The sequence below is a fragment of the Eurytemora carolleeae genome, unplaced genomic scaffold (genome assembly GCF_000591075.1).
Source record: "Eurytemora carolleeae unplaced genomic scaffold, Eaff_2.0 scaffold682, whole genome shotgun sequence".
NCBI lineage: Eukaryota > Metazoa > Arthropoda > Copepoda > Calanoida > Temoridae > Eurytemora > Eurytemora carolleeae.
The window spans coordinates 20,419-37,891 of record NW_019396724.1 but is presented as its reverse complement, the minus strand read 5'-3'; the positions used below and the strand labels follow the sequence as shown (position 1 = coordinate 37,891).

General features: G+C 35.4%; 2 protein-coding genes across 2 annotated transcripts; both read right to left on the bottom strand.

Annotated features, from left to right (window-relative positions):
• Positions 1-581: 581 nt before the first annotated feature.
• On the bottom strand, positions 582-2,975 carry LOC111707832 (calcium-binding protein P). Its single transcript, XM_023480991.1, has 4 exons — positions 2,814-2,975; positions 1,842-2,015; positions 1,119-1,232; positions 582-780 (listed from the first exon to the last, which is right to left on the bottom strand). Exons 1-3 carry the CDS (start codon positions 2,950-2,952, stop codon positions 1,126-1,128), a joined length of 420 nt encoding a protein of 139 aa, XP_023336759.1. The 5' UTR covers positions 2,953-2,975; the 3' UTR covers positions 582-780; positions 1,119-1,125.
• Positions 2,976-3,636: 661 nt separating this feature from the next.
• LOC111707829 (ataxin-2 homolog) lies at positions 3,637-17,151 on the bottom strand. The gene is made up of 15 exons (XM_023480989.1): positions 16,844-17,151; positions 16,159-16,278; positions 13,389-13,449; positions 12,248-12,316; positions 12,074-12,153; positions 10,554-10,631; positions 9,892-10,015; positions 9,334-9,419; positions 8,266-8,370; positions 7,608-7,793; positions 7,000-7,522; positions 6,493-6,693; positions 6,003-6,212; positions 5,336-5,473; positions 3,637-3,807 (listed from the first exon to the last, which is right to left on the bottom strand). Exons 1-15 carry the CDS (start codon positions 16,885-16,887, stop codon positions 3,652-3,654), a joined length of 2,181 nt encoding a protein of 726 aa, XP_023336757.1. The 5' UTR covers positions 16,888-17,151; the 3' UTR covers positions 3,637-3,651.
• Positions 17,152-17,473: the final 322 nt, after the last annotated feature.

The following is a 17,473-nucleotide window of genomic DNA, read 5'->3' as shown; positions in this document are numbered from 1 at the left end:
AAAAATGGTCCCAATCTTGAAAATCCGATTACAAACGAGTCTGTAGACCCTTATTTCCCGTTTTTAGACACCCTGTATGTATATTTGCTAAGTTTATCTTTCATTCTATTTCCAATGTCAATTACTAATTTTACTCCTTATTTCGTTATATTTGGTTTTTACTTTCATATTTTGGCTTCAAAACGATCTATTTTCCGCTAATTCAAAAAAAATTATGATTACAGAAAAGATATTTATATTCGTCGAGAACTCTTCATATTTAAGACTTTAGAACTATTAAGATGACCCTAAATATTTTCAACATGTTTTGAGGGGTTAATCGAAGGAAACTTTTTTGATTCAACACATTCTTAACATGAATTGGGCAATTAAAAAATTTGGGTCCCCCATATGTGTTCGGATTTATATAAAATCGGATTTTGACCCCCTAAACCATTATAGAAGTCATGGCAAAGGAATTTTTCAAGTCACACAAGGTCGATTTGGAGCACAGTGCTCATCTATTTAGTCGATTTGGAGCACAGTGCTCATCTATTTAAAATTGTTCTTTTCAATCTCTGCTCAGCACTAAAAGATCGAACGAGTATAAAAAAGTTTTATTTTTTATTAGTTTTAAATTAATAATCCATAATTTCTTCATAGTTTCGCTTGGTTTCAAATTTAGAACATAATTGTTTGCCGTATTTAGTGTTTGAAAACGTTAAAACCCAATAAGTTGCGTTGATCTAGGATTCTTGAACAGTATGTATACTCATACTCATGCCATCCACTCAACCCCTCCTGCAAAAAAACATAACAATTAAAAAAATGTTATTTTACAAAATAATTATTTATCAAATAAAAAAATGAAGATAACGAACTGAATAGTCTATTGTGATGTATATTTAACATTTGGTGATGGTGATGGAGAAGTAGATGTTAGTATTGAAAATGACGTATATTTTCAGAATTCAAAGGGGGGGGGGATTTCTTATGATTTTGGAGAGAAAAAAAGAATACAACGAATAAAACTCTTAAAAAACATTTAACAAGTTCCTGAGCTGCCCTTATACATTACAGTGATAAGTAAAGAAAAACCCTTCCTTAGTTGAACTCGCATTGGAAAAGAAGTAAATTACCTTCTCCTTACTGTTGCTGTTGTTGATGTTGATGATGTTGTGGATGCTGTTGATGCTGAGGGTGCTGACCATGCTGCTGATGGTGCTGGGGCATCATATGGATTGGTTGCCCGCCTGATAAAGTTAAAAAATAAAAACTTTTAACAAAATATGAAAAGTTTTTCCGCCCTTTTAAAACAAAATTCATTTCCCCCTGGAAATTTATATTTCCTCAAATTAAGCGAATAAAAAATTAAAAAGAATCTTAAAAGTATATCTTAACTTAAAACTATTGTCTTTTCAGTGAATTTTTTTAACATGTGGTAGTCGATTAAACATAGAAGTCTAGCTATTAAAAAAAAAGCTTCTCTTTGAATACTAATAAACTTGTAATTCGAAAAAAGCTTGTTAACAATCAAAACTTAAATATAGAGTTGTTTTCATTGTATTGTTATAATTGGTTACTACTGCAATAAAATCATTTACACTGAACCGTTAATAAAGAAGAACATAAGTTTGAATTTATGTATTTAATTGTCTGAAATAAATCAATATTATAATAATAACAATAAAGGGGTGTACAGTTTTTAAAATTGGACTTCTCTTCGATTAAATTAGGGAAAATGATTGAAGTTTTGGGTAACAGTATCAAAAAAGAAATACCCCCCCCTCAGATCATCCTTAGGGGGGGGGAGGGGGGGGGAATTAATAAAATTAGAAAACACGTGAGAAAATAGTTGTTACCTTGCTGAATATACTGAAAATGTTGCGGCATATTAGGTTGGCCCACAAGCTGGTTTCCACCCATCCCAGGGTTACCGGGACCCTGGTGAAATTGAGGGAGCCCGGCGCCACTAGGAATCATCATCATATGATACTGCGGCATGTTGGGTTGATGGGGTCCCTGTGGCGGGTAGCCTAAAACATAATATGATAATCTTATGAGGAAAAAATGTAATAATGGAAATTCTTAAATGAGATGAAATAATCTTTATGTATTCTTTAACGAAGACAGCATCCTCATAAGATTATTATTTTATCATATTTGTAAGGTTGCATGGGCACAAACCCAAGAATTATAGTAAAAAATAATTATAGTGAAATCCGACTATTTCAAGTTGGAACAGTTCACATTATAAAAGATTGCAAATAAGTTTTATGCTCTTGTTCTGACTATCACTGTTTTTTATTTTTCTAATGTTAAAATGTTAAAAACCATTTTATAAGTAAAAATTGGTTCTTGATTTGAAAGTAATGCATGTGGTGTGATTGTTTCCTTAGTTTAGTTTGTTTGTTTACCAATTTCTAATGGTTTTGCTTGTTTTTTCAAGTTGATACTACATTTATACAAAGCATGTTGAATGTGCCCTGAGTTTTTTTAGATGTGGAGAAGGTATAGTAGTTAGTTGTTTAATCTACTGAACAAAATCGTGAAATCATTTACAGAAGAGATTATTTCCTGGATATTAGATCCTAAATCTTCCAAAAAGAGGAGATAAATCAGGTAATCTAGTAAGAATCAGTTCGACATGAACTGATGAAGATCTTTGTCTTTTATTCATGAAGCAAGATTTACTGGTTTGTTTTCATTGCTATGGAGTGCTAAGACCCAATTAAAAGTTTGTGACACTAGTATTTCAATGAGTTTTTATAAAATTAACGAAGACACTTTCATGAAAATCCGGGAAATGTTAAAATGCGCCGCTCTGAATTTACCTAAAATTTGTGGTCCAGGAGAGGGAGCTGGAGTGTGGCCCTGAGCTGGTGGTGTGGGGGTCATAGTATTGTGTGGTGGTGGTAAACCACCAGGTCCTGGGGGTCCGTTACTACCATGCATAGGAGAGGGGGTACTCATCACCTAAAGACAACAGTAGAGTCAAAGAATACTGGATTTTTTTTACAAGAATTATAAGAAGTGTTTTTTTTTTAAAGCAGGGAAATGAATTGTCTAGTAACAACAAAAGTTGGAGGAGTTTACAAAATTTAAATTTATCTGATAAAGAATGTTCTCAATTATTTAATAAGATGAATTATTATTACCCCAACCCCAAGCTTTTCCATCGTCGCCGAATTAAGAAAATAAATGGGGGTTGATTTGAACGCAACTGTTACAACATTATTTTTTTTTTTAACATTTTAATTAAGATTTTTATTAGTTTTATTGAACTCCCATACTCTCCGCCATTACATTACCAAGTAAGGAGGTTATACAAAGGAACGGTAAACGTGATTTAAAGTGACCCTCTATGCAATAATGGCAATGCACGATTCACAACGGTACCCTTGGAACCGTTATAATATGAAATATATTGTCGTTTTCCTAGGTGAAACAGTGTTTAGGTCTAATAAGTCCTTTATTAAACCCTGCAGTAGAAATAAGTCACTTCAATTCTGTAGAGGAACCACAATGGAAAATTATCAGTTTTCAAAATTTTAAACATGAATATTAATATCTAATTCATGATTGATCTGACAACGCTTTAAAAGTACCGTTGTAAATCGGACATTGCCATCTTTGCATGTGAAGTCACGTGAAATTGTGGTTACAGTGCCTTTAAGAGGGTGGGGGTCTACCTGGCATAACATTAACCATCCTCATGATAGGTTGCTGTCCTGGACCCCCCTGGACGTACTGTATCTGTCCCTGGTTAAAGTATCCTGGAGGGTTCAGATGCTGTGCCAGGATAGGTTGACCTGTCACCTGCTGAACCTTAACAATAATCAATCAGGGTTTCATATAATTTCATCTAGTACGATTTCAAATGTTGATTGATTGATACCATGTTGTTATTGTAAATAATCAGAAGTATGATGTCAAGTTGTAGAAAAAATTCATACTGCAAAATGCATCCTGCAAGGGAGCTTTTATTTTCTAGTACATAATAATTTATCTCTTATATTGATAGCTGATATTTACATCTTTTAACACCCCAAATACAGTACACATTTCTGTAGCGTAGTAACGTACACATCAACTTTTTAAATTTCACACTTTAACCCTGAGCCCATTTAGGAGCAGAAATCAAAATATATGGAATATGGATGGACCCCTGTAATCAATCACAATGTTAATTTAAAAATAATGATATCAAAGATTTATTAACAACCCCCCCCCCCCCCCCCCCCCCAAAAAAAAGGAATTAAACCACTGCTTAAGAATTTGATTGGTAATTGTCCGATCTTAGATTGAAACCAAGCTAAAAAGCCTTGATTTACAAGGTATCCTAATGGGGCAGCGTACCCCATCCAGATCAAGGACTTATTTGACATTGGCTTCTTTAATAGGATTGAATAATGATGATACTGATACTTATGATAATTATTAAAATTATGACGAATTTCATTATTTTCATACCTTTTATCATCATCATTAACAAAAATAATAATGATAACCAGTGCTTAGGATCCATTTAATTTTGATGCGGATCCGGATCCTGGATCCACTGGAAAAGAATGGATCCGGATCCAAATCCGGATCCGGATCTAGGTCATTTCTTTAAGATTTACTGAATTTTTTAACAAAAAATTGTTTTCAAATTTTTAGTTTTATTTTTTTTGGCATATTTTTATCCCAAAACTTTATGAACCATGAAATTTTTATAATCTCCTTTTTTTTCAAAAGTTCAGATTTTAGTTTTAGGAGTAAAAAAGTTTTTTTTGAAGTTTTTGGTTTATATTTTACCCCTTGGATCCGGATCCAGTGATATTCAGTGCTTAGGATCCGGATCCAGGGGATCCTAAGCACTGAATTGATAACGATTATTTTAAGCAATGATATATTGATGATATTGATGTTAATGATGATATTGATGATTGTAATGATGACAATTTTTTTTGGAACAAGCTTGAAAACAAGAAAATTTGTTAGAAACGTTCATGAGTCGATGTCTTCTAGCAAAACTGAATGTTAACCGAATCTTTTTATATATAAATACCATGTTTGGGTCTGTTTATTTGTTTACTTGCTTGTTTGTATCCAATAAACGGCAAAACGGCTAAACCGATCAGACTCCAATTTTATGTGGGACCTCAAATGATCCCAGGAAAGTTTTTTTGTTGCTCGGAATTACAATAAGTTGAATCCAAACATTTTGGATTTTCGAAATTTTTTGGAAATTCCACAAAAAAAAAATTGTTTTGTTTTATCGCTAAGAAAAAGCTGAAAGATTTGAGCAACTTTTAGAAGTTTAAAAAGAAGGCCGTATTTATAGCCTTAAAGGAGTAAAATTTTTCTTTACCTGCATAGGAGAAGGTAGTTCCTGCCTTATATGAACCCCTCCACTTCCTTCCTTACTGCTTGGACGCATAGGTCTTTGGTTTGCTGGAGTGTATATATTTCCAGGCATTCCACCCATATGCTGGCTTCCAACTTGGGTCTAGCAGGAAATCAAATAATTAATTTCTTTTGTCCACGCATGCACAATTCTCAAAGATACCCATAAAGCGTTGTATGACCGGAAAATGAATGCAAAAACATTATTTACTCTTAAAAACTAATAAAGTATTATCTAAATATTTCCAGGATTTCCCCACCTATGTGCTGGCTTCCAACCAATATAATAATTATTTTTTTCTTTGAGATTTTAAAGTTTTTATTGTTTTTTTGTTTTGTTTTTTTTAAACAGGTCCGGAAATATGTTTTCCGAGATTTAGGGAAAAATGACCGATTTTTAAAATTTTCTCTTCCAAAACCAGTTCCGGGCACAGTTTATTCATTTGATTTTTATTAGAGGACAAAGGAGGAGATTCATTGGTTTGAAGATTTGAGTGGGATAGAGTTGGGTTTAATCAGAAACAGTGCTTTGTCTTTATTTGTTGTTGATAAATCAAAATAATAATATCTCGAGGAAAACCCTCGTATTTTATTTCTCTTCAAATTTGATGAAAGTGTGTGTGTACCAATACCTGGATTGGGATAATATTTGTGTACATAGTCGGTACCATCTGCCCCGGGGTTCCTGGAGTCTGAGGGCGTGGGGGAGTGGCGGATGGCCGGGGCGCCATCCTGGGGGTAAACTCCTTGGCCGTAGGGTTCAGGGTGAACTCCTTGGCGTTGGGGTTCAGACTGGACTTGTTCAAGTCAGGGGTAGAAGAAGGCACGCTAGCAATGGAACTCTGCAAATAATTAATTTTGAAAAACTTTCTTGCTAACTGTGAATATCTGTCTTTTTGTTAAAGAGAAAATAATTAAATTTTTGGGTAAAAAGTTATAAAAAGTGTAGGTGTATTTTTTTCTTGAAAAATCATCTCCGGTCCCCACACTTACAAAAGTTTTGTATTTTATAGTTTTATCCCCTTCACCAGGGAAAATTAATAATTATATGTTTCAGTTTTTCCTCGACGGAAGAATTTCAAAAATATAAACCCCTTCTGTACTTCAAGCATCTTTGTTTACCTGTGTAGGGGAAACAGGTTTAGGCGAAGGTCTAGGAGTCGGAGTCTTATTATCCCGGGGGCTGGCCTGGGGCTGCCCAGGGGGATCAGGGTTAATACTAACAGTGGGTGTGGTAGCTTGTTGCTGGGTGGGCGGAGCACTGTCGCCCAGTTTCAAATTAAACTTCTGATGGAAATCTTTCAGATCACTCGTACTCTGCTCCTGAAATTAAAAGAAAAAATAAAGTTTTTTTTAAGGCAAAACAAACCGACCTTGGTTAGTTATTGTGGTGAATTTGTACCAATGTTAAGTCTTATTCAAATCAAATCTAGAAATCCGCCAATTCCAACCATGAAAATCGACCAACTATAATATTTAACAGGTTTAATAAACCCAACTCGGTGGAAAATCAGTCTCCACATAAATTCCAAAACTCGAGTCTTAAATTAGTCCGTGACAGCGTAGTCTTATTTTCTCTAAAAATATAAAATGATTTTTGTTTTGAAGGTTTTCAATGTTTAACCATACCTTAGATTTCTCTTGTTTCCTTCGCTGAGAATCCCTCTGCGGTAGAGCACCTTGTTCCGCCTCCGGACTCCGGTTCATCTCTCCGGACCTCCTCCTCTCCGTCTTCTCAGTTTCTTGCGGCGGAAGGGGAGAAATCTTCTCAGAGGATTTTCGATCATCGCGTCTGTTTTCATGCGAGCTGCCAGGTCTATTCTGCTGTCCTCTATGATCCTGATATCCTCCACCTCGTCCTTGATCATGTCCCTGACCTCCTCGACCCTGATCGTGGAAGCCTCGATGGTCCTCCTTCTTCCCGTGGGAATCTTGCCTCCCGTATCCTCTCTCCTCCCTCTCCTGACGTCCTCCGTAGCCTCGCTCCTCACGATGGTAACCTCGATCTTGGTAGCCACCTCCTCTTTCTTCTCTATGTCCTCCAGAGCCCCCTCTGTCTTCCCTGTGCCCCCCTGAATTGCCCCTGTCCTCTCTGTGCCCACCTCCCCTGCTGCCGCTGTATCGATCGTTTCGATCCCCACGATCACCATGCCTTAACAAAATTATATATTCAATCAATCAATCAACCAATCAACAAATCAAACAATCAACATTTTTGCCCATCAGACATATCTTACCTTTGTCTTTGATCTCTATCCTCATAGTTGTCATATCTATTTGGAGGCGGAGTTCTTTGGCCACGCCCTCGGGAGAATCCGCCGCGGGAGTCGCGCTTTCCCGGGGGAACATAGGCGGAAGATTTTTCGTCACCGGGACTCTCGCGCTCCCGCCCGTTCCGTTTATCTCCAGTTCTCGATACAGCACTAGATAGGAAATGTTGTCGTTTTTTTCCAGGATAAATTAGAGGTGGCAAATTATTAAATATATGAGAAATTAAGTCGATGAGTGAGTATGTATCTATTAAAGGGTAGATAAGATACTTAATTTGTATTGGAATTACAGAGTGATTTAACGGCTGAATAAAAGGCATTAAAGTGTGTCAGTATAAATAAGGGAATGAGTACTTGAATTGAGCATAGACTAACTTAATTGAACTAATATCACTAACAATTAAACAATTAAATAAGATCAAGTGGTGTCTTTAAAAAATAACAGCGAAGATCATGTAAAGTGACAAAATTAGTTTATTAGATATAAGTAAATGATCAACAGACATTATGAGGGAGTAACGGACCAAGTGAGTAATTGAATATTTAAGTGATTAAGTGATATGATAAAGTAAATAAGTGACTGACTTAGTGATTAGGTTACTGAATAAGTGGGTTAGTAACTGACCTAAAAGCTTCTTCTTCATCTCCGTTTTCTAGTTCAGTATAATACAGACTCTTGCTGTCTCCTTCTATTGATGCTGCTATACGAGCAGCTCTCATCTCGGTCTCACTAAAAATATAATAAATAGATTTGTTTAATTAACGATCATAGATGAACAAGAAATGTTTTAGAGAAAAGCTGTGTCTGTGGATATTAAGATTAAGCGATCGGGATTATGAGTATGAGGAGTGGATCTAACACAAAGCAGAACTCATGAATTTTACACTGAATCCGCTTGATCTCTTGCTCCTGGATCGGGATTATGAGTATGAGGAGTAGATCTAACACAAAGCAGAACTCATGAATTTTACACTGAATCCGCTTGATCTCTTGCTCCTGGATAGGGATTATAAATATGAGGAGTGGATCTAACACAAATAAGAACTCATGAATTTTACACTGAATCCGCTTGATCTCTTGCTCCTGGATCGGGATTATAAGTATGAGGAGTGGATCTAACACAAATAAGAACTCATGAATTTTTCACTGAATCCGCTTGATCTCTTGCTCCTGGATCGGGATTATAAGTATGAGGAGTGGATCTAACAAAAATAAGAACTCATGAATTTTACACTGAATCCGCTTGATCTCTTGCTCCTGGATCGGGATTATGAGTATGAGTAGTAGATCTAACACAAATAAGAACTCATGAATTTTACACTGAATCCACTTGATCTCTTGCTCCTGGATTCTGGATATCCGAAACTTTTCTGTTCTCTCAATGGTTTATCACAAAACTCCCTGGCTTCTGATTGGCTGTTTGTTTTCCACAGCATACAATCTTCAAGGGATATTGAATAAAGCCACAATACAAGAGTTCCCTTCTCGCCTCTTGTTATTTTAAAAATTTCTGAAGATGTAAGAAACAAAATAACTTGATCATGAAATGGCTTTTTTTCATCCTTTTCGTACTTATTTTATTTTCCTAATATTCAGCGAATCAAATGAATTAAAAAAATAAAGTGGGGGGAATGATTTCCCCGTAAAATATGCAGTATACACCCCTGAGTCCCCAGCTGAGATTAAAAATACCTATCAACTCTATCCCTGTTGAGAGGAACTGTATATCCGGTTAAAGATGGATCAAAACTAGTTTTCACACCAAACCTCTCCTCATTCTAAAAAAAAACACAATAAGTGATAATTTGAAAAAAAATTACGCAAATTAGGTTACCCTCTAAATGAGTTAGAAGTTAGGGTATGTTTGATTTAGGAGTTGTTATCAGTCAACTGCCATTTAAATTAAGTCTTCCGGCATTTTTGTGGTTTTCAATCTTTTAGCCGTTAGATATAAAAGAAAATCGTTAACAATCTTTGGAATAACTCTTCGTGAGATCTTGTTTGAATTATCGAGTTTTAAATTTTAAATTTCGGGATTTGAACTTTTATTTCCGGGTTTAAATCTTTCATTTCCGGGTCTTAAACGTTTACTTCCCGGTTTCGAACTTTCCCTCGGATTTTAAACTTTTCTTTCCGGATTTTTAAGCTTTTATTTCCGGGTTTTGATGTCTCCAACTGGATCAATTAATCTAAATCCGGATCACTAACTTTATACTTCCGGTTTCCTAGATTACATTTCCGTTCTTTTACCTTTGCAAACATCTCCTCTGGCGTCCAACTATTAGAATTCATATCATCTTCTATCCCGCCCCCGACACAATCATCTTCAGGTTGCCACACCTCAAGGTCACGCAGCTGGGATTCACCATTCATTCTTGATAGATAAATATATAGAAATAGATTATAAGATAAAAGCTCATTCTTGATAGATAAATATATAGAAATAGATTATCAGATAGAAGATCATTCTTGATAGATAAATATATAGAAATAGATTATTAGATAGAAGATCATTCTTGATAGATAGATATATAGAAATAGATTGTTAGGTAGAAGATCATTCTTGATAGATAAATATATAGAAATAGATTGTTAGGTAAAAGATCATTCTTGATAGATAGATAAATAGAAAATAATGGAATAAAATGATTTTCAAATGTGGGGGAGGGGGTGATTTTTCGAGAAAATATACAACCCTGTATATGGTTAGGTATTTATTTAGATAAATTTGAATGATGTCAGATTTTGAGCAGATTTCCAAGTTCTTAGAATGGAAGCTATTTTTTTTTATTTTGTATGACATATATATTTAAAAATGTTTTGTAGTTTTAATAAATCTATTGTACCTCTGTGTACGAAATAAATCTAAAATCATAAAAATGAACCATTTAAGAGACTTTCTTATAACTTACTTAGCGGAAGATATTTGTGTATCTGTTTGAAACGATTCCTTCATGGCAAACTCAAGATCTACATCTCCAGCAAAATATCTAAAAATAATTATAGTCTGTTCAATCAATCAATCAATCAATCAATCAATCAATCAATCAATCAATCAATCAATCAATCAATCAATCAATCAATCAATCTTTTAGAGACTTCCTACTAGCCGCATATAATGGATAAACTGAACTTAAAGGAGATATGGACTTTATGGACTTGAGATAGGTGTCTTAGTGTGAAAGGAAATTAAATTTTAATTTAAGTTGCTATTTTCTACGAGTTTTTAATATTTTTTACTGAAAACGGATTTTTCTTAGTAAAATATTAAAATCAAACAATTCTAAGCCTGACTGAGAATTAGAAGTGACCTAACGACAGATAAAAATTTGACCAACCTAACTACAGATAAAAATTTACCAACCTAACGACAGATAAAAATTTGACCAACCTAACGACAGATAAAAATTTACCAACCTAACTACAGATGAAAAATTTACCAACCTAGCTACAGATGAAAAATTTACCAACCTAACGACAGATGAAAAATTTGACCAACCTAACGACAGATAAAAATTTGACCAACCTAACTACAGATAAAAATTTACCCACCTAACGACAGATAAAAATTTGACCAACCTAACTACAGATAAAAATTTACCAACCTAACGACAAATAAAAATTTACCAACCTAACGACAGATAAAAATTTGACCAACCTAACGACAGATAAAAATTTGGCCAACCTAAGTACAGATGAAAAATTTGACCAACCTAACGACAGATAAAAATTTACCAACCTAACTACAGATGAAAAATTTGACCAACCTAACGACAGATAAAAATTTACCAACCTAACGACAGATAAAAATTTGACCAACCTAACTACAGATGAAAAATTCACCAACCTAACTACAGATGAAAAATTTACCCACCTAACTACAGATGAAAAATTCACCATCCCACTACAGATGAAAAATTCACCAACCTAACTACAGATGAAAAATTCACCATCCCAACTACAGATGAAAAATTCACCAACCCAACTACAGATGAAAAATTTACCAACCTAACTTACAGATTAAAAATGACCAACCTAACTACAGACGAAAAATTCACCAACCCAACTACAGATGAAAAACTTATCAACCTAACTTACAGATTAAAAAATGACCAACCTAACACAGACGAAAAATTAACCAACATAACTACGGATGAAAAATGACCAACCCAGCTACAGATGAAAAAATGACCAACCCGACTAGAGTTGAAGAAATGGCCAACCCAGCTACAGAAAAAAAATGACCAACCCGACTAGAGTTGCAGAAATTACCAACCTAGCGACAGAAGAAAAATGACCGAAGCTAACTAAAGATAAAAAATGGAAATCCTACCTACAGATAAAAACTGACCAACCTAACAACAGATACAAAATGAACAACCTAACTAAAGACAAAAAATGACCAACCTAACTAAAGATAAATATGACCAACCTAACTACAGATTCAAAAGGGAAAACCATTTTTTCCTTGACAGTTTGAAGATCAACAGTATCCGTGCTTGCAGGGTCAATCTGAAAGTAGAATTGTTGACAAAATACATTTGATTCGAAAAAAAGAATTGATTTTGATTAATTTATGTAGGAAAATATTATTTAAGCACTGTACCTTATGCACCATCTCTAAAACAATCTCTAGGTTAGGGGAAAAAGTTTTCAAAATTCCTTCATATTCATCCTGAACAAAAACCGACATTACATTCATCCACAGCTTAAAGTTTTTGTGATGAATACTCCTAATCCCGATATCCGCAGTGGATACCTTCAATTTGAGGTTTAACGTTTAATCTCTTTATTTCAGTTAAAAATCAGATTTATAAAAAGGAGATCGAGATGAAGCATTGATCTCAATATAATACATTGATCTCGATAAAATACGAAGCATTCCCCAGCTCTGAGCTGAGCCTAGAAATACAGGACTTAAATGGATTTAAGACATGAGAAATCACCTTCAGATTGTTAACTGTTTACGCGATACCTATTTTTTCTTTCAGCAACGTAGAAACTATTTTTTATAATATAGAACGAAATATTCAAGTTAGCACAGAAACGAAGTTTAGCACGAAAGGTAACAAATTAAATAATAAAAATGAAATTCATTTTATTTCTTAATTAAAAATGATAAAAATTTTACAAAACATATGCAAAATACCAAAAAAATCTGCTTTTCGAGGCAAATAAATTCAAATGTCGAATTTTACGAACAAACTAGACTAACAATTCACACTTAGATTTAAAGGGACTATATGCGCAATTTTAAGCGACCCTTCCTGTAAAGGCAGCAATGCCTGATTCACAACGATACCCATAAATCCTTTATCTGATCAATACTGTGGAAGATAATGTGCTAATCCTAGACTTAAGTGTTCAATACTAGAAATTTCTACAAGTTGTCCTGCACTAGACATGCGCAAGTCACTTTTGAAAATTATCAATTTTTTATGGAACTATAAACATTAATCGTCGCTATCTAATTCATACATTAACAGATAAAGCTTTTAATGCTTGCATACTGTTGTGAATTGGGCATGGCTATATTTGTGTTGCGGGTAACTTGAGATTATGCTAGTAGTCCTTGACAGTGATGACTGAATGTATGAAAATAATTATTAGAGTAACCCTTTGTATCTTATTTTTTTTAATCAAAACGCATTTTATAAATAAATTATTTATTATGCTTTTTGAGCCAAATAGATTTAAAGAATAAAAAAAAGATTTCAAAACCCTAAAGAAAAGAAAAACGTGTATACCTTGTTATTAGTCTCAACTCTTAGGTGAACTCCAATTAAAGAGGTTAAAGCATGAGTAAACCTAGTAATATGAGAGGTTTAACCAAGGATTTGAGAATACTGTCAATTTTGACAAATTGCAAATTTATAATAACTAAAGCTGCCTCTAAATCAATATTATCATGTATTACTTATTATTAAACCCATGTAGTGATCAACTGAAACCATTCTCAATCTCTTTCAGACTTAAATTGAGCAAAAAACAGGCAGATTAAAAAATATTACAATACACGAACAAGAAATGAGCAAAAGTTTATTTTAGAAATCGCGTTTGGCAAACTAAGTAGTAATTATAATCGCTGTTAAGCATAATTACGATTAACTCAAAATGAAATATTCTTTCCTCAGAAATACACCATACAAATCAAATGATTATCATCGACTTCTGGGCAATCCAGGACCGATCTCTTGATAAATTAACGGTCCCTAGATAACCAGGCGATCCAAGCCAGAACGGTCAGTTTCGCGGGGTTTACACAGTGAGTAGGAGGGGGGAGGGAAGGGAATGTGCAGTAAGGTTGGGAAGAGGGTATGGGAATGTGCAGTAAGGTTGGGAAGGGATTATAGGAATGTGCATTAAGGTTGGAAAGGGATTATAGGAATGTGCAGTAAGGTTGGAAAGGGATTGTAGGAATGTGCAGTAAGGTTGGAAAGGGATTATAGGAATGTGCAGTAAGGTTGGCAAGGGATTGTAGGAATGTGCAGTAAGGTTGGGAAGGGATTATAGGAATGTGATGGTTAGGAAGAGGGTATAGAAATGTGCAGTATGGTTGGGAAGGGATTATAGGAATGTGCAGTAAGGTTGGGAAGGGATTATAGGAATGTGGAGTATGGTTGGGAAGGGATTATAGGAATGTGCAGTAAGGTTGGGAAGAGATTGTAGGAATTTGCAGTAAGGTTGGGAAGGGATTATAGGAATGTGCATTAAGGTTGGAAAGGGATTGTAGGAATGTGCAGTATGGTTGGGAAGAGATTATAGGAATGTGCAGTATGGTTGGGAAGGGATTATAGGAATGTGCAGTAAGGTTGGGAAGGGATTATAGGAATGTGCATTGAGGTTGGAAAGGGATTGTAGGAATATGCAGTAAGGTTGGGAAGGGATTATAGGAATGTGCTGTAGGGTTGGGATGGGATTATAGGAATGTGCAGTATGGTTAGGAAGAGGGTATAGGAATGTGCATTAAGGTTGGGAAGGGATTATAGGAATGTGCAGTTAGGTTGGGAAGGGATTATAGGAATGTGCAGTAAGGTTGGGAAGGGATTATAGGAATGTGCAGTATGGTTGGGAAGGGATTATAGGAATGTGCAGTATGGTTGGGAAGAGATTATAGTAATGTGCAGTAAGGTTGGGAAGGGATTATAGTAATGTGCAGTAGGGTAGGGAAGGGATTATAGGAATGTGCAGTAAGGTTGGGAAGGGATTATAGGAATGTGCAGTAAGGTTGGGAAGGGATTATAGGAATGTGCAGTAGGGTTGGGAAGGGATTATAGGAATGTGCAGTAAGGCTGGGAAGGGATTATAGTAATGTGCAGTAAGGTTGGGAAGGGATTATAGTAATGTGCAGTAGGGTTGGGAAGGGATTATAGGAATGTGCAGTAAGGTTGGGAAGGGATTATAGTAATGTGCAGTATGGTTGGGAAGGGATTATAGGAATGTGACGTAGGGTTGGGAAGGGATTATAGGAATGTGCAGTAAGGTTGGGAAGGGATTGTAGGAATGTGCAGTAAGGTTGGGAAGGGATTATAGGAATGTGCAGTATGGTTGGGAAGGGATTATAGGAATGTGCAGTATGGTTGGGAAGAGATTATAGGAATGTGCAGTAAGGTTGCGGAAGGGGCATGGAAACGTGTACTAGTACAAAGTTATGTAAGAACCATGGAGGGGGGGGGGGACATTTATAAATGATAAAGTTGTCGTTTACTTTCAGGATAAACTTTACCAATTATATCAGTAGGAAACCATTTTGCACTTTTTCATTTATGCTCAATTTCTTCATATCAGTGTAAAAAACTATACCTTTTTAACCCATAGCACTATTACTTTTTTACCAGACCAGAAAAGTTTAAAGTAAGTAAGTACATTAAGAGGTATTACAAATCTATTTTTACAAAACTTGATCCCAGGAAAATAAGAAACATTTCATAAAGATATTGTATCATAAATTATATTTCGCGAATTTTCATTTAAAAAACGGGTTTCATTTTAACTTGATTTGATTACAGTAGTAAATAAAATATGTCAACTTTTTAAATTTAGGTCTTTGGATCTAGATTTAAGTTTTTTGACCACTCATTGCGTTCGGGATAAAAAATTTAAATTCTAACATGCAAAGCATGCAAACGGGAGAGGGCCCGTGGGAGAGGGGGGTCCAAAACTCTTCCCTTAGGAAATTACGAAATAAATTATATTAGTCTTTTAGGGGACGGGCATATTTCTAGTCCCTTCTAGTATACGATTTTTGGACCCCCTCCCTCCTTTAAATTTTGTACATGACCACTAGTTTCAGCATATTTAAGTTATGTTAGGGTAAGGTTCAGACAATTTGAGGGACGAGCGCTGAGGCTTGGAGAGGCAAGGGGGCCGGGCGCTGCGATCACTTGACCAATTTTATCCATGTGTTAAATATTAGATCCACATACAAAATTGATCGGAGGGGGGGGGGGGGGGGAAAAAAAAATCGTTTACTAGGAAATTACCCATATTTTGGTATGGTATTTAACATATTTTTACCTCGCGTTGTTATAAATGCCATTGAATTCATCGTCCGGACTCTGTTCCTTCGTGTCCTTGTCCGGCGTTTTTGAGCGCTTCGACGAGGCCACAGGGGGTGCAGATACACGCTCAGATTTCCTGAAGTAACGAATGTTTAATTTACATATTTAATTTTGATGTCAAATTTTGCCAATATTAATTTTATTCCAATAAAATCATCTAGAAATGCAAAGTAAAACACACTTTTAGTAAATTTGACATAATTGCTCATTTATGAAAAACGAAATATAGTTCCTAATATTTCATCATTTGCTAAATTCCCAGAGAACTTTTTGGTAAATTCTTCTTATACACTTATTATTAAATCAGGTAATTTCCTGTTAAACGATTTTTGGACCCCCTCCCCCCATCCTCAATTTTGTACATGGAACTCATATGTAACACATTGATATATTTGGTTATGTGACCGCAGCGCCCGGCTCCATAGCCTATCCTAGCCGGGGCGCTAAGCCCCACAGTCTGTCCTGGCCGTAGCGCTCGGCCCCCATAGTCGGTCCTAGCTCACCTAACCCTAAGATAATACAAATTAATAAAATAATTTTCGCAAACTGCATAGAAACGATTAGAAATCATGTACAAAATTGATAGAAGGGGGGGGGGGGTCCAAAAATCGAATACTATGACGGACCCTTTAATTACTCACCCTGCAGCAGTAGAACCTCCTCTACCTTTGCGTTTATTATTCATTTTATCTTCAGGGTTTAAGCCCTCGTTGTTAAAAACCGGAACCGGAATTTTGAAGTATTTCAAACTAATTTTTTATCTAAAGATATTGTGCGCAGTTTACGGCGTCGCACACTTTTGCTCCCTTTTTTGTGCACAATTGAAGTTTCTCGGAGTTTGCACAAAGGCTTAAAATGTGAAAAATTACAAATAAATGTAAATTTTATGTTACGAACTGTCTTTCAAGACGTGTGCCTTGAACTGACGCATGCGCAGCTTTAATGCTATATGCGCAGAACCCGGCTTTCCACCTTTGCGCATGTAGGCTACTAGAATATGATCATGTGCGCATGCGCAAACCTACAATCAATCGAATAGGGTGTGCTTTAAAACCTGTTTTCAACATTGTAAGTATAAATGTATGCACCAGAAATGTCTTCCGGTCAAAAATGGCGCAGGCCAAGAATGCATGAATGCATGAACGTTTAAAGAGTTAAACTTTTGCAATAAAAAAACGATTATTTTTCTCAAATGTTTAGAACAGTTTTTGCCAAAATCCGCTAAAATCATTTATGGTCAAGGTCGGAAATAGATAAAATAAAGTAACAAA